This window comes from Tiliqua scincoides, chromosome 5, assembly GCF_035046505.1.
Source record: "Tiliqua scincoides isolate rTilSci1 chromosome 5, rTilSci1.hap2, whole genome shotgun sequence".
Lineage (NCBI taxonomy): Eukaryota > Metazoa > Chordata > Lepidosauria > Squamata > Scincidae > Tiliqua > Tiliqua scincoides.
In genome coordinates, this window is record NC_089825.1 from 133,557,807 (window position 1) to 133,574,432 (window position 16,626).

At 48.5% G+C, this 16,626-nt stretch overlaps 1 protein-coding gene and 1 non-coding gene across 2 annotated transcripts in view; both read left to right on the forward strand.

The window, feature by feature from the left end:
* Window positions 1-12,786, forward strand: part of CHD8 (chromodomain helicase DNA binding protein 8) — a 56,013-nt gene extending 43,227 nt beyond the window's left edge. The window contains exons 22-39 of the mRNA XM_066626801.1: window positions 12-122; window positions 436-647; window positions 1,720-1,919; window positions 2,382-2,538; window positions 3,027-3,116; window positions 3,333-3,436; window positions 3,912-4,026; window positions 4,317-4,392; window positions 5,203-5,257; window positions 5,402-5,597; window positions 6,083-6,291; window positions 7,165-7,737; window positions 8,251-8,396; window positions 8,597-8,848; window positions 9,311-9,418; window positions 9,529-9,708; window positions 10,790-10,912; window positions 11,664-12,786. Coding sequence (XP_066482898.1) covers window positions 12-122; window positions 436-647; window positions 1,720-1,919; window positions 2,382-2,538; window positions 3,027-3,116; window positions 3,333-3,436; window positions 3,912-4,026; window positions 4,317-4,392; window positions 5,203-5,257; window positions 5,402-5,597; window positions 6,083-6,291; window positions 7,165-7,737; window positions 8,251-8,396; window positions 8,597-8,848; window positions 9,311-9,418; window positions 9,529-9,708; window positions 10,790-10,912; window positions 11,664-12,149 — 3,393 coding nt within the window. The 3' untranslated portion in view covers window positions 12,150-12,786. The remainder of the gene's footprint in view (window positions 1-11; window positions 123-435; window positions 648-1,719; window positions 1,920-2,381; window positions 2,539-3,026; window positions 3,117-3,332; window positions 3,437-3,911; window positions 4,027-4,316; window positions 4,393-5,202; window positions 5,258-5,401; window positions 5,598-6,082; window positions 6,292-7,164; window positions 7,738-8,250; window positions 8,397-8,596; window positions 8,849-9,310; window positions 9,419-9,528; window positions 9,709-10,789; window positions 10,913-11,663) is intronic.
* Window positions 4,129-4,238, forward strand: LOC136654886 (small nucleolar RNA U6-53/MBII-28). Its single transcript, XR_010794631.1, has one exon. It is a non-coding gene; the product is annotated as a small nucleolar RNA U6-53/MBII-28 (small nucleolar RNA).
* Window positions 12,787-16,626: the final 3,840 nt, after the last annotated feature.

Sequence of the window (16,626 nt, forward strand, 5' to 3'; positions counted from 1 at the left end):
CTTCCTCCCAGGCAAGTTTTGTGGCTTCCGAGAACCGGACAGACATTGCCTTGGATGACCCCAACTTCTGGCAGAAGTGGGCCAAGAAGGCAGATCTGGACCTGGAGATGCTCAACAGCAAGGTATGCTGGGTAATTCTAGAGCATGGGGTAGACTTTGGACAGACAGTGCTGCGCCACAGGTGCCTAATCTAAATCTTGTTTTGCTGCTTTAATAATAACATGAAAAGATGACTTAGGCATTCGGTATCCTAGTGCATGAAGCCCTTTAATGTAGACTACCCCATCTTGCAAACAAACTGCCCCATCCCCTTGCTGAGTTGGTACAGTCCTTGCATGAGTCATGAAGCCTGGGAGGTCCAGTATTTGAGAGCCACCTACAGAGAGGCCAATAATTGGTCTCGTGGTAGGCCTAGATCTTACTCCTTCTCTGCAGAACAACCTAGTGATTGACACACCACGGGTGCGCAAGCAAACTCGCCACTTCAGCACCTTGAAGGACGATGACCTGGTAGAATTCTCAGACTTGGAGAGCGATGATGATGACAGGCCACGCTCCCGGCGCCACGACCGGCACCACCACCCGCTCCACCATTCGTACGGGCGAACAGACTGCTTCCAGGTGGAGAAACAACTGCTAGTCTATGGGTATGTGGCATGGGGGAGGAAAGGTGAACATTATTTGTTTGAATTCTGCATGTGTATGTGTGTTGAGGTGGTCTGGCCTCTTAGTGAATTAGTCAGGTGTTTATGGATTAAGTGGGATTGTTTGAAAGCTGGTCAGTTCTGGTCCAGCAAAAGCTTGGTAATCATGAAGAAACTTTATCCAAAAACAGCTTGTTCACAACGATCAGTATGCCCTTTCAGTGCACAGCTGTAGGAGGATGTATCTAGGGTGTGCCCTCAGTGCAGGCCTGTCCTCTCTATGGGCTGACTTGTGTTCCCTTAAATGTTTTTGTCGTAAACATAGGGGGGTTTGGGGTGCTTAGGGTTCTTGGTTTTCAAACCCAGGATTATTACCCCTATAAAGAGAGTTTAATTGACTAATCACGTTCAACCTGATCTATTTGGGCATGCAAATTCATGCAGATGTTTGAAGAAGAAGCATGTTTTGCTTCTGTCAGCACCTGCTGTTGTCCTACAGATGCGATCTTGAAGAATAATTTCTTTCTGTGTGAAACTGAAAGGAAAAGCGCCTCTTCTCAGGTGGTGAGAGCCACCTGTAGCTGTTTCTAACTATTCTTTAATTAATTAATTCAATGCCAACTTGAATAATTAGCAGCTAGACTTTTTGTTGTTAAGCCTGTTTAAAATTAATTGGCAAATCTAATTGATTAAAATTTGCAACAGTAATAGTTAAAGTTTTCTTAGTGGTCAAATTGGAGAATGGGAGAGATTTTTCATTATGGTACACATCTAAATGGCTTAAAACTAATTACTTGCACACCTCTCATTTAACTTTATTATTTAAAAGATGTATATCCCACCTTTCTCCCTGAAATATAGGGTGCTCAAAGTGGAAATAGTCAAACAGCACCAAAATTAAACTGTAACAGCATATCTGTTATGTCTTCCTTTGTATTAGGTGTCAACTGAGACACTGAGATTAACAGCATAACTAAGATTACATCCCATAGTGGGCTGGGGGTGGGTGAGGGGATTTCTTCATTTTAATTAGAACCCATGTTAACACTTCTGACTCTGCCGATTTGTCCAATAGCTGGGGCCGCTGGCGGGAGATCCTTTCACATGGGCGTTTCAAGCGACGCATGTCTGAGAGGGACGTGGAGACCATCTGCCGTGCCATCCTGGTGTACTGCCTGATGCATTACCGGGGTGATGAAAACATCAAGGGATTCATCTGGGACCTCATCAGCCCAGTGGAGAATGGCAAGGCCAAGGAACTTCAGAATCATTCCGGTAAGGGGCAACTTTTCTTCTCTATGTGGCAATCCATTAGGGATGATGTTATACCCCCAATACTTCTTCTGTCACTGTTGTGAAAGTATTTGTTCGGTGTCAGCTGAGGCACTGAGCTTAGCAGCATAACTAAGATTACATCCCATAGTGGGTTGGGGGTGAGTGAGGGGATTGGCCAAAGGGATCTGTCATTGGGATGCAGTCATTTGGGTTTTGTTGGGTGCATGCTTTGGGTCTGGAAAATTCAAGATGGCAGAACTTGATTGATTCTAGTGTTCTGTGGGTGGCTATGTGAGATATCCATTCGGTTTATGGTGGAGTCCCAAATTCTTGTTAGGGTAACAGTTTTTTTTTATGACATGATGAAAAGCTGGGGTGACTCTAATCCCTATTGCACTGGTTCCATGTCGTACCTAGAGAGCCATGCCCCAGGTTTGAGCTCACTTCCTGTTCCTCGGGCAGGCCTGTCCATCCCAGTCCCGCGGGGCCGCAAAGGAAAAAAGGTGAAGTCCCAAACCACATTTGACGTCCAGAAAGCTGAGTGGATTCGCAAGTACAACCCCGACACGCTCTTCCAGGATGAGGGCTACAAGAAACACCTCAAGCACCAGTGTAACAAGTAAGATGGAATAGAAAGGGGTCCCAACTGGGCATGTGTCAGTACAGCTAGCTTGGGCAATCCAGTCAGGCTATGCGCCCAGTAAAGGCAGGATCCCCATGATTATGGCAATGTGGTGGTGAAAGGTGGGGGAGTGGCTATTGTTCCGTGCTTGTAGGCCCTATTTTGCAAGCTGGAAGTCCCAGGTTCTGTTCCTGGCATCTCCAGTTGACAGGACCAGGGTTTGGAAAGACCTTCTTTGCCCAAGATCTGAAAGCACCAAAGCCTGACAGAGTGCACAGTGTAGTGTTCCAGATGGACTTGCATGAGCCTACCCCAGTCTACAGTCCAGTCTGCAGACTTATGGGAAACGATTACCCCAACCTCTTCCAATGCTTGCTAACAGTTGTAAAGCACAGGGCCTTGAAGTGCATCCAGGGTATAGTTAGAGGGTGTATAGGCCCCTGCTGTGTCTTCACCTGGCTGAAAGTCATCCTTTTTTTCCATAGGGTGCTACTTCGGGTGCGCATGCTTTATTACCTTCGCCAAGAGGTGATTGGAGACCAAGCCGTAAAGGTGTTGGCAGGTGTCGTTTCTAGGTAATATTTGTTGGTTAATTTACCCCAGCCTTCCTCTAAGTAATGCCAAGAAGGATTCATATGTGCCCCTCCCTCCCATTAGCCACATGAGAGCCCTATGAGGTAGGTTAGCCTGGGAGATGTTGACTGGCCCCAAGTCCCGCAGTGAGTTCATCTTCTTTTGTGTAAGATTTTTTCTTTTCTTTTCTCATGAGGATTCTTCCTTTCTTCCTGCAGTGAAATTGACATCTGGTTCCCATTGGTGGATCAAGCAGAGGTCCCCACGGCCTGGTGGGACACCGAAGCTGACAAGTCTTTGCTCCTCGGGGTCTTCAAACATGGTAGATGACATGACAGTATCTTTTTGGGGTCAGGGTTGGAGTTCTCTCCATAGTGAGCAGAGCTGACCATTAAGCTGTGCTGAGCACAGGGTGCAACTTAGGCAAACATTTCCTAAATTTAATCTTCCACCAGATGTAACTACATCAGTCAGCCATGTTCCTCCACCAGTTAAATGCAAAGGGGGATGGTGATTGTGCCAGTTATGTACTGGTTCTTCTCAGCACATGAAAGGGCAAATCCCTATCTGGAGAGGCTTAGACTGAAATCCTATTCACACTTACCTGTGTTCAATAAGTCCCCTTGAACACAGTGTAGACACATGTTGAGTTGTGCAGCCTACCTCAGAGGGAATGAGGAGATGCTTGCTTGATTTGAAAATTTAGGAGTTGGGATAGGTTAAAACTAAATGATGAACATGCATAATGCCTAAGAAATGAAGTTAGACATCTTGGATCTCTTTTGTGCCTCCTTCAGGCTATGAGAAGTACAACACCATGCGAGCAGACCCGGCGCTCTGCTTCCTGGAGAAAGCTGGTCGCCCTGATGACAAGGCCATTGCTGCCGAGCACCGTTTGGATGCAGGAGAGGGGTGAGTGGATAGCTAATGTGGGGCTTGGACTACTGAATAGGTGGGGAGTACATCTAAGGAAGGAAAATGGACCATTATGGGGGGGGCGGGGATGAAGCAATGCACCCGTGATGAACCTGCCATGCTAATACCGAGACACCGAGCTGAGCCCTTGGCTCTGAACCCGGGTGTCAATGAGTTAAGCTTACTTCTCACAGGAAGACCTGAGGTGCATGCTCCGAGGGGGTGGGATTTGTTATGAAAGTGACTTTTAAAAATTAAAAAACACTAATAATAATCATTCACTACAGGGTGGATTTTGACAAGGACTGTGAAGATCCAGAATACAAACCAGTGGGAGGTCCAGCCAAGGAGCAGGAAGATGAGGTGAGATCCTGAAACAGTCTGCTTAACTTTTATGCTGGGTGCAACATCAGAAAGATATGGTGGGAGGGTATGAATAGCAGGGTCTTTCTGGTGCCAAAATAATATCATACCCTCCATCTATTGATCCCTCAGGCTCCCCCTTTCCCCATGTTTAAACAGCCTTTGAGAATATATCTATTCAAGCAGGTGTTTAGTGGATTGGTTTTCCCAAAACTTTTGAATTAGTTTTGCTGCACCCCTGCTGTAGGGGGCACTGGTGTGACTTCTTATGTTTGATATGCCTTTGTCGTTGATCGCTGTTACTGTGTAAGATGTTATATATTTGTATGAGCCACTTGGATAAAAGAAATTGTTACATATATCTTGATCTACGTTATGAAAGGAAAAGAAACAATTACTACTTTAAAAAAAAGAGCACCACTACATGCACACAAAGAAATGAAAATGTGTTTCATTTTCAGCTCTTGTAATTTGGGGTTCAATAGACCAAGAGTATCCTCCTCCTCACATTATTTTCTGTTTTCTTCCCCTCATTGCTATACACAGGGATAGGGATTGGGACCGGGATCATGGCTCACCTTCCCCACATGACTTACCCTTCCCCACATCTTAGCAACATGCAGGAGGTGGAATTGCATGAAGGGGGCCTAATGTATTAACAGCTTGAATGCAAACTTTCCTTGTATTTGACAGGCTATTCTGGTCTCACCCTGCAGTGCTAACCAAAAACACCTACTGTTGAATTAGCTAGTTAAGGCCAAGGTAGCTACTTCAAGTCCTAACTTACGTTGCTGATCTCTTTGCTTTCAGGGTGACCCACTGATGATGATGGATGAGGAAATATCTGTGGTGGATGGTGAGGAAGGTAAATACCATGGCACAGGCTGGCTGATGATGTCAGAGGCACTGGAGGGGTCAAGTGTCTTACATCCCTGCTCTCAGTAAGAAGCAGGTTGAAGAGGTGGGGAGCATGTGCTTACAGAACTCAGATCTTGCATCTTCCTCTCAGGCCAAGCTGGGAACCTGTTCTGGCCCTCCACTTCTGCACTCACAGCCCGTTTGCGGAGGCTGATCACGGCTTTCCAGCGAAGCTACAAACGCGAACAGCTCAAGATGGAGGCAGCAGAGCGAGGGGACCGGCGACGTCGCCGTTGTGAGGCGGCCTTCAAACTGAAGGAGATGGTACGGCGGGAGAAGCAGCAAAGGTAATGCTTGCAGCTGGCTCTGAGGTCTCTGAAGGGGTACACTTTGCATGCCTCTGTGCTCACTTCGGGAAGTTGGGGATAAGAGAATCCAAGTTTGATGGCCACAAGCACTTAGGATCTTAACTGCCGTCGATCATGCAAATTGATCAACTTCTTTCTTTTATGGAGAGGATGAAAGAAATGCTATTTATTAGCCTTACCGCCTGACAAAAGGAATTTTGAACACATTTGCATACAAGTGTAAGCAGTTCTGAAAGCAAGTGGCACTTGTCATAGCAAACCATCTTAGGAGAGGCTTTTGCACCTGAGTGAGAGAAGTGGGGGAGGTGGTGCCTCATCTACAATGCTGCCTGCTGTCTGCAGGTTGTCTTGTTAGTTCTTATTTTTATCAAATAGTTACAACAGCAGGAAAAAAATCCAGTTAACATCAGAAATACACAGATGTGACTTAAGTATTTCACTACTGGTTTCCTCTGTTCCTAAAGGTGGACACGTCGAGAGCAGTCGGACTTTTATCGTGTGGTCTCCACATTTGGGGTGGAGTATGACCCAGACACCATGCGCTTCCACTGGGGCCGCTTCCGGGCCCTGGCCCGACTGGATAAGAAGACGGACGAGAGCCTGGCCAAGTATTTCCATGGCTTTGTGGCCATGTGTCGGCAAGTGTGCCGGCTGCCACCGGCCGCCAGCGACGGTGAGTGGGTTGGGGTTGACCACATGGGTTGGGGTGCTCCAGAGCCATATAAGACAACTAATTCCTTTGAATGTGGCTGATGGACCCTTGTAACACTTGGGCACAATGTAATGTTGTATTGGTGGCTTTTTTAGAGCTGACACTGAGGGAGCAGGATTTTAAAAAGGGTAGATTAGCAAGTATGGCTAGCACCCCCCAGAGGTCTGGTAGCATGTACATTCTTATGTTGCTTAAACTGTTAGGGGACCAAATGTAGGCACTGAAAACCATTTTAATATACAGATTTTAGCATGACCAAAGGAACTATGCATTGATCTTTACTACATATGTATGCATGCTTCCTGGGGCAATTCAATTAAAAAAAAATGTTTTTAAATGGTCCAGTTTGACTGCATGCAGTAATGGAAATGGAAACCATTTTCCAACCATATTCCTGGCTGGGCTGTTTTCGAGATAATCATGTTCGGGATTCAGCTGCAAGGAAGTAGAACTGGAAAAGGCAAGGGAAGTTGGGGTGGGAGGGAAGCAGACAACTTTTCATACTATTAATGTCGAGCATCAGTCATGCATTAAGAAACTGCAGTCTGTTGAAATGTCTCCCTAAATAGGTGGAATGGTGGAGGGAAGGGGAGGAATTGAGATTGGTCACAGACTGAGAAATGAGAATCAAGGATAGTGAGGAGGAGGTTGTAGTGAAGAAGGAAGTCAGTTGAGCACAGGTGAATATTTGGAAAAGCTTTGTTAACAGGTCTTGAAGAAAGAGGGGGAAGTGGCTTGGGCAACATGGATCAGGAAGATGTTCCCATCCTTGGGGAATACAGTGACAAAAGAATGGAAGCCGGGTGCATCAGCTTATTGTCTTTTCCTTTACAGAGTCTCCAGATCCCACACTTTTTATTGAGCCCATCACAGAGGAGCGGGCCTCGCGCACCTTGTACCGCATTGACCTCCTCCGGCGCCTGAGGGAGCAAGTGCTGTGCCACCCTCTTCTGGAGGAGCGGCTAGCGCTGTGTCAGTCGCCGGGCCCCGAGATGCCACCCTGGTGGCAGTGTGGGCGCCATGATGGAGAGCTGCTCCGGGGAGTGGCACGCCACGGCCTCAGCCAGACGGACACCACCATCATGCAGGACCCAGAGTTCTCCTTCTTGGCAGCTCGCCTCAACCACATGCATAGTCGGGCAGGGGGCACTGGGACGCCTCCACCGCCACCACCTCTGCCGGCACCACAGCCATCGGGGTTGCCGCTTCCTGGAGCCGGCACTGCTGCCACTCCTTCGCCCTTGCGCCTTCCCCCACCTCTGCATGAGCTACCTGCTCCACCTCAACCCCCAGGCCTCCCCTCCAAACCTGACTCAGTCGACGATTCGGACTCGGAGCTCGACCTCAGCAAGATCTCTGCCTCTTCCTCCTGCTCCTCCTCCTCGGGCTGCTCCGATGACAGTGAGGGTGAGCAGCTCTTCAAGGCTGCTTTCTTGGATCTCTGTCTTCCTCCCTTTCCTAGGACTTCTTTGTTAGTGGGCCTAGCAAATACCTGAACTGACTTAAAAATACAGAGGTTGTCCTGAGGCTTACTGCGTTGTTCTCAAGGCTTAGGGGTGCCACTTTATGAAAGGATGCTTGGTATAATCAGTTGAGCAAGCAAATTAAATTTGAAAGAAAACTTGCATATTACTAAAAATACATTTGAATTAGATACATATGCAGGCCTAATTTTAAAAAAGCCCTGCAGAGACTGTGTGATCTCTCCTAAGGAGAAGTCTTCTAGACAGATTGGGCCTTTCTTAAGAAATCGTGCATGGATATTCAACCCTAAAGTTTGCATCTCCCCCCATGAAATAGTTCCACAAGCTCTCTCCCCCTGCTCCTCAGCCCCTTTGTCCTGCCCTAATTGTGTGTATTGGTCTCTGACAGCCCTGCTTAACCTGTACTTTTTATTCTTCTCCTCCCCCCCCCTCACAGGTGAAGAGGCCTCTTGTGGTGGGAAGTTGTTTGAGGAGGAGGAGTCCCTACTGTCGCTGCCCACCTCCCATGAGGGCAACTCCCCACAGCCCACTGCCTCAGACCTGCTGCTTCAGGAGCGCCAGCGAGCTCATGAGTGGCCAAAGGTAACAGGCTGCATGGATGTAAGAAATGAATCTTTTGCATGGAAGGGGAGCGAAAGAAGAGGAAAAATGAAATGTGGAGGAATTGCAATCGGGGAGGGCCCAGTTTCTAAATTGAGGAGTGCGGGCTGAACTCGAATACCTGTTTTCAGATGGTTGGATCGTGTGAGTTTGAAGCTGACTACATCTCTTCTCCTTATCAGGACCGAGTTCTCATCAACCGCATCGATTTGGTGTGTCAAGCGGTGCTATCGGGCAAATGGCCTTCGGCACAGCAGGGCCAGGGAGGGCTGTGTGTGGGCCAGGGAGAAGGTCTCACCCGCTTGCACGGCGAATACACCAGCACTCCCATCCCCCATATTTGCCCTCTGGCGTCCCAGGAGGAAGGGATGACCTCCTTCACCCGCCTTAGGAACAGCGGCCAAGACAAGGAGTTCACTGTGCAGATCAAAGACGTAAGTAAAGGCAGGATCAGTGCGGAGGACGTTTTGGCCTCATCTGTGGCTTTCTTGGGCTTCCATTTCATGGTCTGAAAAGCGATCAGCCTTTGCATGGGAGAAGCAGCCGCACACTATGCACCCAAACATTCCTTTGGCATTATTTGCCAAATTTAGGCTGTGTACTTGGCAATGCTCTAGGTTGTAGCTCCATATCCTGTTATGATATTGAGTGGCAGCTTTTAGTAAATTTTTTTTTAAGATGCTCTGCCCAATACTTTTGTGCTCCATGTTTGAAAATATTCCTGCCCTTTTTTTTGTCTTTAAAGTCTCTGTGGGCAAAACTACAGAACACTTCTTACTGTTGGAGCTTAACGTACATGGGGATGTGGTGGCGGAAGAATCAGCGATAGTGATGCACATGAATCCTGTGGGTTTCTTTTCAGTATGAGATCCTAACCCCTCTCATACCTTTCCCAGGAAGAGGGAATCAAGTTGACTTTCCAGAAGCACAAGCTGGTCCCAAATGGTACCATGAGGGACCGCCCCACTCTGGCCCCGAAAAAGAGCAGCAAGAAGATGGTGGAGGTGAGAGAAGGGGAGGGAATCTGGTCATTGGTGCCAAGCAGTCAGGAGCTGCAGGAGAGGGGCACATTTTGGTGAGAGCTCCCTGGTTTAGAATCTCTTTCTTGTCCCAGCTGGAGCTGCAGTGTCTGGAGGCGCTGAGGGGCCCTGATATTGACCTGGAAGCACGGATCCCAGTGGTGAACAAGACTGATGGGAAGCTACTAGTGGGTGATGCTGCTCCCCGGCGAGCCGATCTGGAGGTGTGGCTGCAGGCCCACCCTGAGTTCACCGTGGACCCTCGTTTTCTGGCTGTGAGTGTGATAGCCTAGTTTCCTTACTCTGCTTCTCTTGTTGTTGTTGTTGTTGATGATGATGATATTATTTATTTATAGTAATAAGTAAACAAGGGTTTCCCCAACAAGGGTTGTTCCCGCCCCCCACATGCCTGTTTTTGAAACCCTTGAGAAATTTGGTCTTGTTTCTATGGCATGCCCATTTTTTCCATCCTTTCTGCAAAAATAATAAAAAAAGAACACGTCTTCTAAAGCAGGGGTTAGCAACCTCTCCCTCCACCCCCATTACATCTGATTCAGTCCACCAGGAGGAAAGGGTGGCTCTGTGTTTTAAATATGCTACTTTGTCTCAGAGAGGGCCCTCCTGAGCTGTGGGTTTAAATCCCCAGGGGCCTAAACGCGCCAGTGATGTGACACAGGTTGTTTCTTATATGTTCACCTGATACATGCCTGCCTCCTCAGTTGCCAACCCTCTCTTGCCCTTCCTTTCTTCTGGGATTATAGTTTGAAGGAAATCAGAGTGAGAAGACAGCACAGACAAAGGAAATAATTACCTTGGTTCTTCCCCCTCACCCCTACAGTAGCCCCTGTCTTCACGAGCAGTTTGCAGGCTCAACAGGATGGGGAGGAGAAGGACACATGAGGAATTAGTCTTTTCCATACCTATGAGTAGGACAGATGAGCTAAGAAATGGCTTGAGAGGGAGAGGAAAGCAAATGGAGGTGTCTGATTGCTGTTAGTCCAGTTATCTCAAGATGGAGATGAAATGGAACACAGAGAGTGGTGGGGGGAGGTGTGTGTAGGATCTGAGTAAGGGAAGATAAAGTAGCACAGGATAAGTGGAAGATCATGAAGTGCTGTGTAGGGAGTGTTGTAAACACTGCACATGTATACCCAATGTGTAGCTCATGCCTCTGTGTAATGTATACCCATAGAGTAGATTAGCTTGGCATGGAAAATAGTTTAGACAGGGACTAGATTTTGTCAGATGTGAAAGACTACTCTAGATGAATCTGTATGTTGGGGCTCATGGATTCGAACATGGACTCATGTGCAACCTCAACAGTAACTAACCCTTACCTATTTTCCCTCTCACCAGTACATGGAAGAACGCCGGAAGCACAGATGGCCTCGATTTCCAAAGCCTGTTCCAATCGAGCCCAGTTGCCTGGTGGGACTGGAGCGAATGCAGGCAGCTGGTGTATCTGCTAATGGCAAGAAGGTGATTCAATAACAGCCCCCCCTCATGATGTCCCCAACAGCTGACAGGGCCTTGTAAGCAGCCGCTAGCTCATTAAGTTCATCACAGGACTGGTCAAAGACCTTCTGACACCTGAGTCGGCATGCCAAATGCAACCCCTTAACGAAAGATACACCAGCCTCTTCTTCTCCCACTCGCCAGTGTTCCAGCTCTGCACTCTCCTCCCCTCCACATTTCCTCTTCCTCACTGTCCGTCTCTTCCTTTCTGATCTATGGAGTTAGGAGGAGGAGCAGTGGAGGCAAGTAGGCAGACAGAGATCAACACACACACTTCCACCTGCTGCCTGAGGCAACAGCTTCAGTTGCCTCCTGAATGAGTTGGCTCTGGTTTGTCCAAATATCAGGAGTTTAGGCGTACCTTGGTAAGTCCTGTTCCTGGTGGAAACGGGGCATTCCTGACTGATGGGTATGTTCCTTGTTGCTCAACGTAGGCAGGCCAGCCCAAGACACAAGGGGTGGAGCTCCCTGTGCGCAGGGCCTGGACCCAGACGAATAGCCTAGCTGTGGTCCTTAGAACAACTTTCAGACAGAATGAAAACAGAAAATGGAGAAGGAACCCCTACCAATGATATCAGCCCACCCTCTGTTAGACTCAGTTGAGCCGTTGGCCTGAAGAGGAAGATAAAGGAATGAGGGGCGAGAATATTGTACTGAACTTCCTGTGCTGCTGTTCTCTTCTTCTTATGCTCTATTTCTCTCATCCCTTATCCAGGGTTTTCTACCAGATCCCACCATGAACCGCCTCCTGCCTGGACCAGTAGGGGCTGAGAACGCCCAGAAGCGGGGCCGCCAAACACCTATGGAGTTCTCCAACATGATGGCTCTGATGGGAGCCGGCCGGGTCCAACTGGGAGCTGCAGGGCCTCTCTCCTTGCACCACACCCACTTCCAGCCTGGTCCAGCCCATGGTTCCCCCTTGACGTACATGCCCTTTTCGACCACTGCCGCTGCCGCCGCCGCCTCCTCTTCCTCTGGCGCCCTGCTCCATCCAGGGCTAGGCCACGCCAGCTTTGCCACAGGTCCCTTGCACCTGGGCCATCCTCAGCCTGTGGATGAGGATGAGGACGAAGACGAGATGGACGACTTGTCTCAGGGCTATGCCAGCTCGGAACGGGACTTCTCCTTGCTTGATGATGACCCCATGATGCCAGCCAACTCTGACTCCAGTGACGAAGGCGAGGAGGAGGGGGATGACTGAACTTGTCCCAGGAATGAACAGACGGACAAATGCAAATTGGGCCAGCTTGCTGGGACTAGCCACCCCCCTTGATGTTGGATTTGATGGGCAGAAGGCTCCTTGCCCCCTTGGCATGTGCCAGTTGAGTTCCCCTCATTCCAAATGGCTTTCAAGGGAGGGCGAAGCTGGGTCCTTCCAACCCGGCAAGGGTTGGCTGGACAACCGTTCTCCTAGAAGGGTGCTCCTGTGTGGCTTTAAACAAAAGACAACAGAAGACATGGCGGTTGGTTTGGTCAGCAAGTCCTGCCTCTCCTTCCAGCCCTTGGTATCAATTGAGAATTGCCTCTGTGGCTGGGGTATTGCTCTCCCTGGGGTAGTGAGACCACAGCAGGGGCCCAGTCTAGCTATGACTACCTGGGTATAGTTAGCAGCTCCTTTTCTGGCTCTCCCCACAGCCTGCTCCATGTCTCCCCCTTCCCCTGCCCAAGGTTCATGTGCTGTAACATAAGTGCAAAAGGGGGGGTTGGTAGTGGGGGCACCTTCCCTTTCCCTCCGTCCCCTGTCTCTCCGCGTGGGTGGGGTTTATATTTATAAATATGTAATATGTCTTGTGTAAAATGGCTGAGGCTGTGGGAATGAATTGTGGGGGAGTCGAGTCACAGAGGGTGGGTTTGGGGTGGCAGGGGGCTGTGGGTGAAGAGAAGATAGAGCTTCCTGTAGCTGGATTCTCCTTTTTTTCCTTTTTGTTTTTTAATAAAAGAAACAAAATGCACAAAAAATAATCCCACAATCCTACTTTTTCATCCTGTTTTGTAAACTACCTAAAAATCTTCCTAAGAAGTGGAAAGTGCACCAATGTGTCTGGTATCTTTCTCTCTTTGCAAAGCTGGGGGTGGAGACATTAGTAGACCCAAAGGTCACTGCATTCTTTTTTTTGCTGGAGGGGGCTATAGTTCACATGCTTTATCCATGGTGTCGGCTGATAGAGCTGAGTAAAACTTCTGTCCATCTGAAACCCTGGGAAGCCACCGCCTATCAGTGTAGATAGTTCTGAGCTAGGTGCGCCAGTGATCTGACTTTGGTAAAAGACAGCTTTCTGCGTTCAAGATACTACGCTAGGGCCAGGTTCCTTAAGGTTTTTTTTGAGAAGCTGAGTTTATGACATGGATAGTTTGTTCTTTTTCCTTGAAAAGTATCCATGTCTGTATACAATCAACTTTCCCCCCTCTGCATAAGATGATGGGTGCCCTCTCCACAGTTTGAAACAATTTAATTAACTTGGACCATTTTTGCTTGGAAAATATATGAAGTGTTGTCCAGTTACTGAAATCTTAGCTGGTCAGCCATAGGAGTTACACTAAATCAACTGACTTTTGCATATGGTTAAAAGAGACCTCCTGAAGCAAGAGGCATGGGTTGCCTCTAGATATGCACACATGTGTTTTAGCAAGCATAATCTTGAAAGAGGCACTTTCTTAAGAAGGGAGAATACCTGTTTTGGGATGGAGTTTGCCATTTGCAGCTTTGATAAGTATTTGCATTAGAAGTGATCTCTTTTCCCCAACTTGCTGCCTGGCAATCTTTTTAGTTGGTCTAGATTTTTTAATTAAATCCAGCTAAATGTATAATAACTCACTAAACACTCTGACCTGACTTAAACACCAGTAATGGATCAGTAGCAGGACCAACTGCAGAGGTTGCCCAAACAGAAAATCCTTTAAGCAGCAGTAGAAAACCAATTGGGAAGAATCAAAACTAAACTCTTGAGGCTAGGGGTGCTGCCATGGGAAGATCTTGCTTAATCAGCAGATGGGCATGCAAAAGGAGCCTCCTGGGCTGCCCGCAGAGCAAGGGCAGGACTGTACAGGTAACTGTGCTTCATCATACTGACCTGGTTAAAAGCCTTGCACCTTCCTGCAATGATGCCTTTGGAAGAAAGGAGCATAGGTCAGTGGTAGAGCATATACTATAGTTTACTTACAGAAAGTACTATATTCAATTCCTGGCATATCAAGGTAGGCCGCAAAAATAATTCTTTCCTGAAACCCTAATGAGTTGCTGCCAGCCAGTGTTGACAATACTGAGCTAGACTGACCCAGTGAAAAGCAGCTTCTGGTATCTTGCTTCATCAGACCAGTGCTCTTCTGGTCTGGTGTTTCGGTGCCAGCAGCACCGGGACGCAGATTGTGTCTGTTGTCTTGTGTCCACTGTGAGATACAGGAAGCTGGACTAGATAGGCCTTTGGCCTGATCCAGCAGGGCTCTTCTTATGTACTTATGTTCTTAGTAGTCAACCAGGTTCCCTCATAAGCTGAATGTGAAGGTGTTGGCCATCCCCTGTGATTCGCCTCTAGTATTACGCGTGGGATAGATAAAGGAACTTCTTTTCCCTCTCACACAACAGCAGAACCAGGGGCCATTCATTAAATTTGGTTGGCAGGTGTGTTTGGGCAGAAAAAGGATATATTTACCTAGTATGTAATTAATATGTGGAACACCTTGCCACAGGATGTTGTGATGTCACCTGACTAGATCATAACTGTATGTAACTTCTTGAGTTTTAGAGGTAGCCTCTCTCTCTGAATGTCAGATGCCAGGGTCAATAGGATACATGTATCTTGTTGTCTGTGTGTTCCCAGAGGGATTTGATGGGCTACTTGTGAAATACAGGAAGGTGGATTAGATGGCATGGTCTAACAATGGCATGAGCTTATGTTCTTATCCAGTACCCAGATTTATATTTCTGAACACTGTAAACTTAATTATAAGTTGGCATGGCACAACCACACCTGTTGCCCATGAATACGTCGATTTCCTGTACATTTCCTATAAAACAAAAGCAGCTGAAGTGTCACCCCCACACCTTGGATTTTGTATGTTGCATAGTATTTAAAGAGGTGGTGTTCTGTTCCCTACTACTACTACTGAATTCAGTGGTGTGCCCCTGTATTCTAGAGAGAGGCTGATTATGTCTTTCTTTCCCTTCTCCAGCATGTCAGGCCTTAATTGTGCAGCGAGAGAATCACGAACAGGACTAAGCTATACCACAGGAAGCTCTCACCATTCAAATGCTTTAGGCCAAACCAGAGTTTTAATTACAGCAATAAAGGACTGACAACCCCAGTAAATAGCTGTTGCTCTGGTAAAGGGCCAGTCTTTTTTGTGCTGCGCCTCCTTGGCACTGCTCCACCGCCAACACAACACCGATTGGCCTATTCTTGTTCCTTCCTTTCCTCCTTCCAGCCTTCTGTGCTTAGAGACGCCTTTTTCTTCCACATTTGTATTATGGAAGTGTGTGCTTGGAACCCCATTTTCTTGAGGGCCATGCAGGCCACCAGCCTCTGCAGGGCTTTCTTGAGTTGGCGTCTTTTGCAGTGCAGCAACACGCTATCCAGGCTGCTGGCCGTCACCGCTTTTTCCAGCTCCTCCAGCAGCAGGCCGGCCTGCTTCTTGCTCTCTTGGAAGAGGGTCTTCTTGAAGAGAGCATCTGAGCGAGTGTGGCCGGGGGACGTAGTTGGCACCCTCTTCCTGGCACCCTGCTGGGGGGCACCGCTGCCCACGGGAGGCATCTCTCTGTTTGGCTGCGTGGTCACTGCTGAATCCTCAGCCTCCATTTTGAGTGTCCTCAGTGACTGCTGAATTCTCCGGGACTGTGAGGCAACCGCTGAATCTTTGGCCTCCATTTTCAGTGACCTCGGTAACCGCTGAATCCTCGGGGATTGCAAGATGATCACTGAATCCTCGGCCTCCATTCTGAGTGTCCTTGGTGCCTCCTGAATAGTCGAGGACTTTGAGGCAGTCACTGGATCCTCAGCCTCCATTTTCAGTGTCCTTGGTGACCACTGAAGTGTCGGGGACCAAGAAGCAACCCCTGACTCCTCGCCGGCCATTTTGAGTGTCGGCTTCTCCTTGGCCCAGACGTGGGGCTGGCTGGCTCTTCTCGGGGTGCCCCACGGCTTTGCCCACAGCGACGCCAACCAGGCCTCAGCCTGTGGCACCTTTGATTATCTTTCCCCTCAGCCAACCTTCTGGCCTTGGCCAAACTGGGTCATGTCAACTGTTCGTGTACTTGGGAGCCACAATGGAGCAGGCAAGCAAATGATTTTATTTTTTATTTTTAACTTTATTTTGTTTTTATTTTCCACTGGAAAAAATTCCAATTTTATTTTATTTTCCACTGAGAAAGGCTCATCCTTGGCCTCTCACAGGCGCAGCCCCCTCACACCTTCCCCTCCTCCGCACAGAAAAGGCGGGAGCTTTCACAGGCTCCTCAAAGCCACACCGCTAACACGGGTGGCTCGCTGGAAGAAGTGCGCATGCGCAGTGGCGCCCCAACGGTCACCCGCTCACCGTTAACGGACACTCGAGCGCGCGTTCAGAGGCTTGCGCGGAGCGTACTGCGCATGCGTGCGCCACCACAGGCCAGCCACGCGGCGAACGGCGTGCGTGGAGTGCACTGCGCATGCGTGCGTCGTCACCAACAGGCCAGCCGCGCGTGG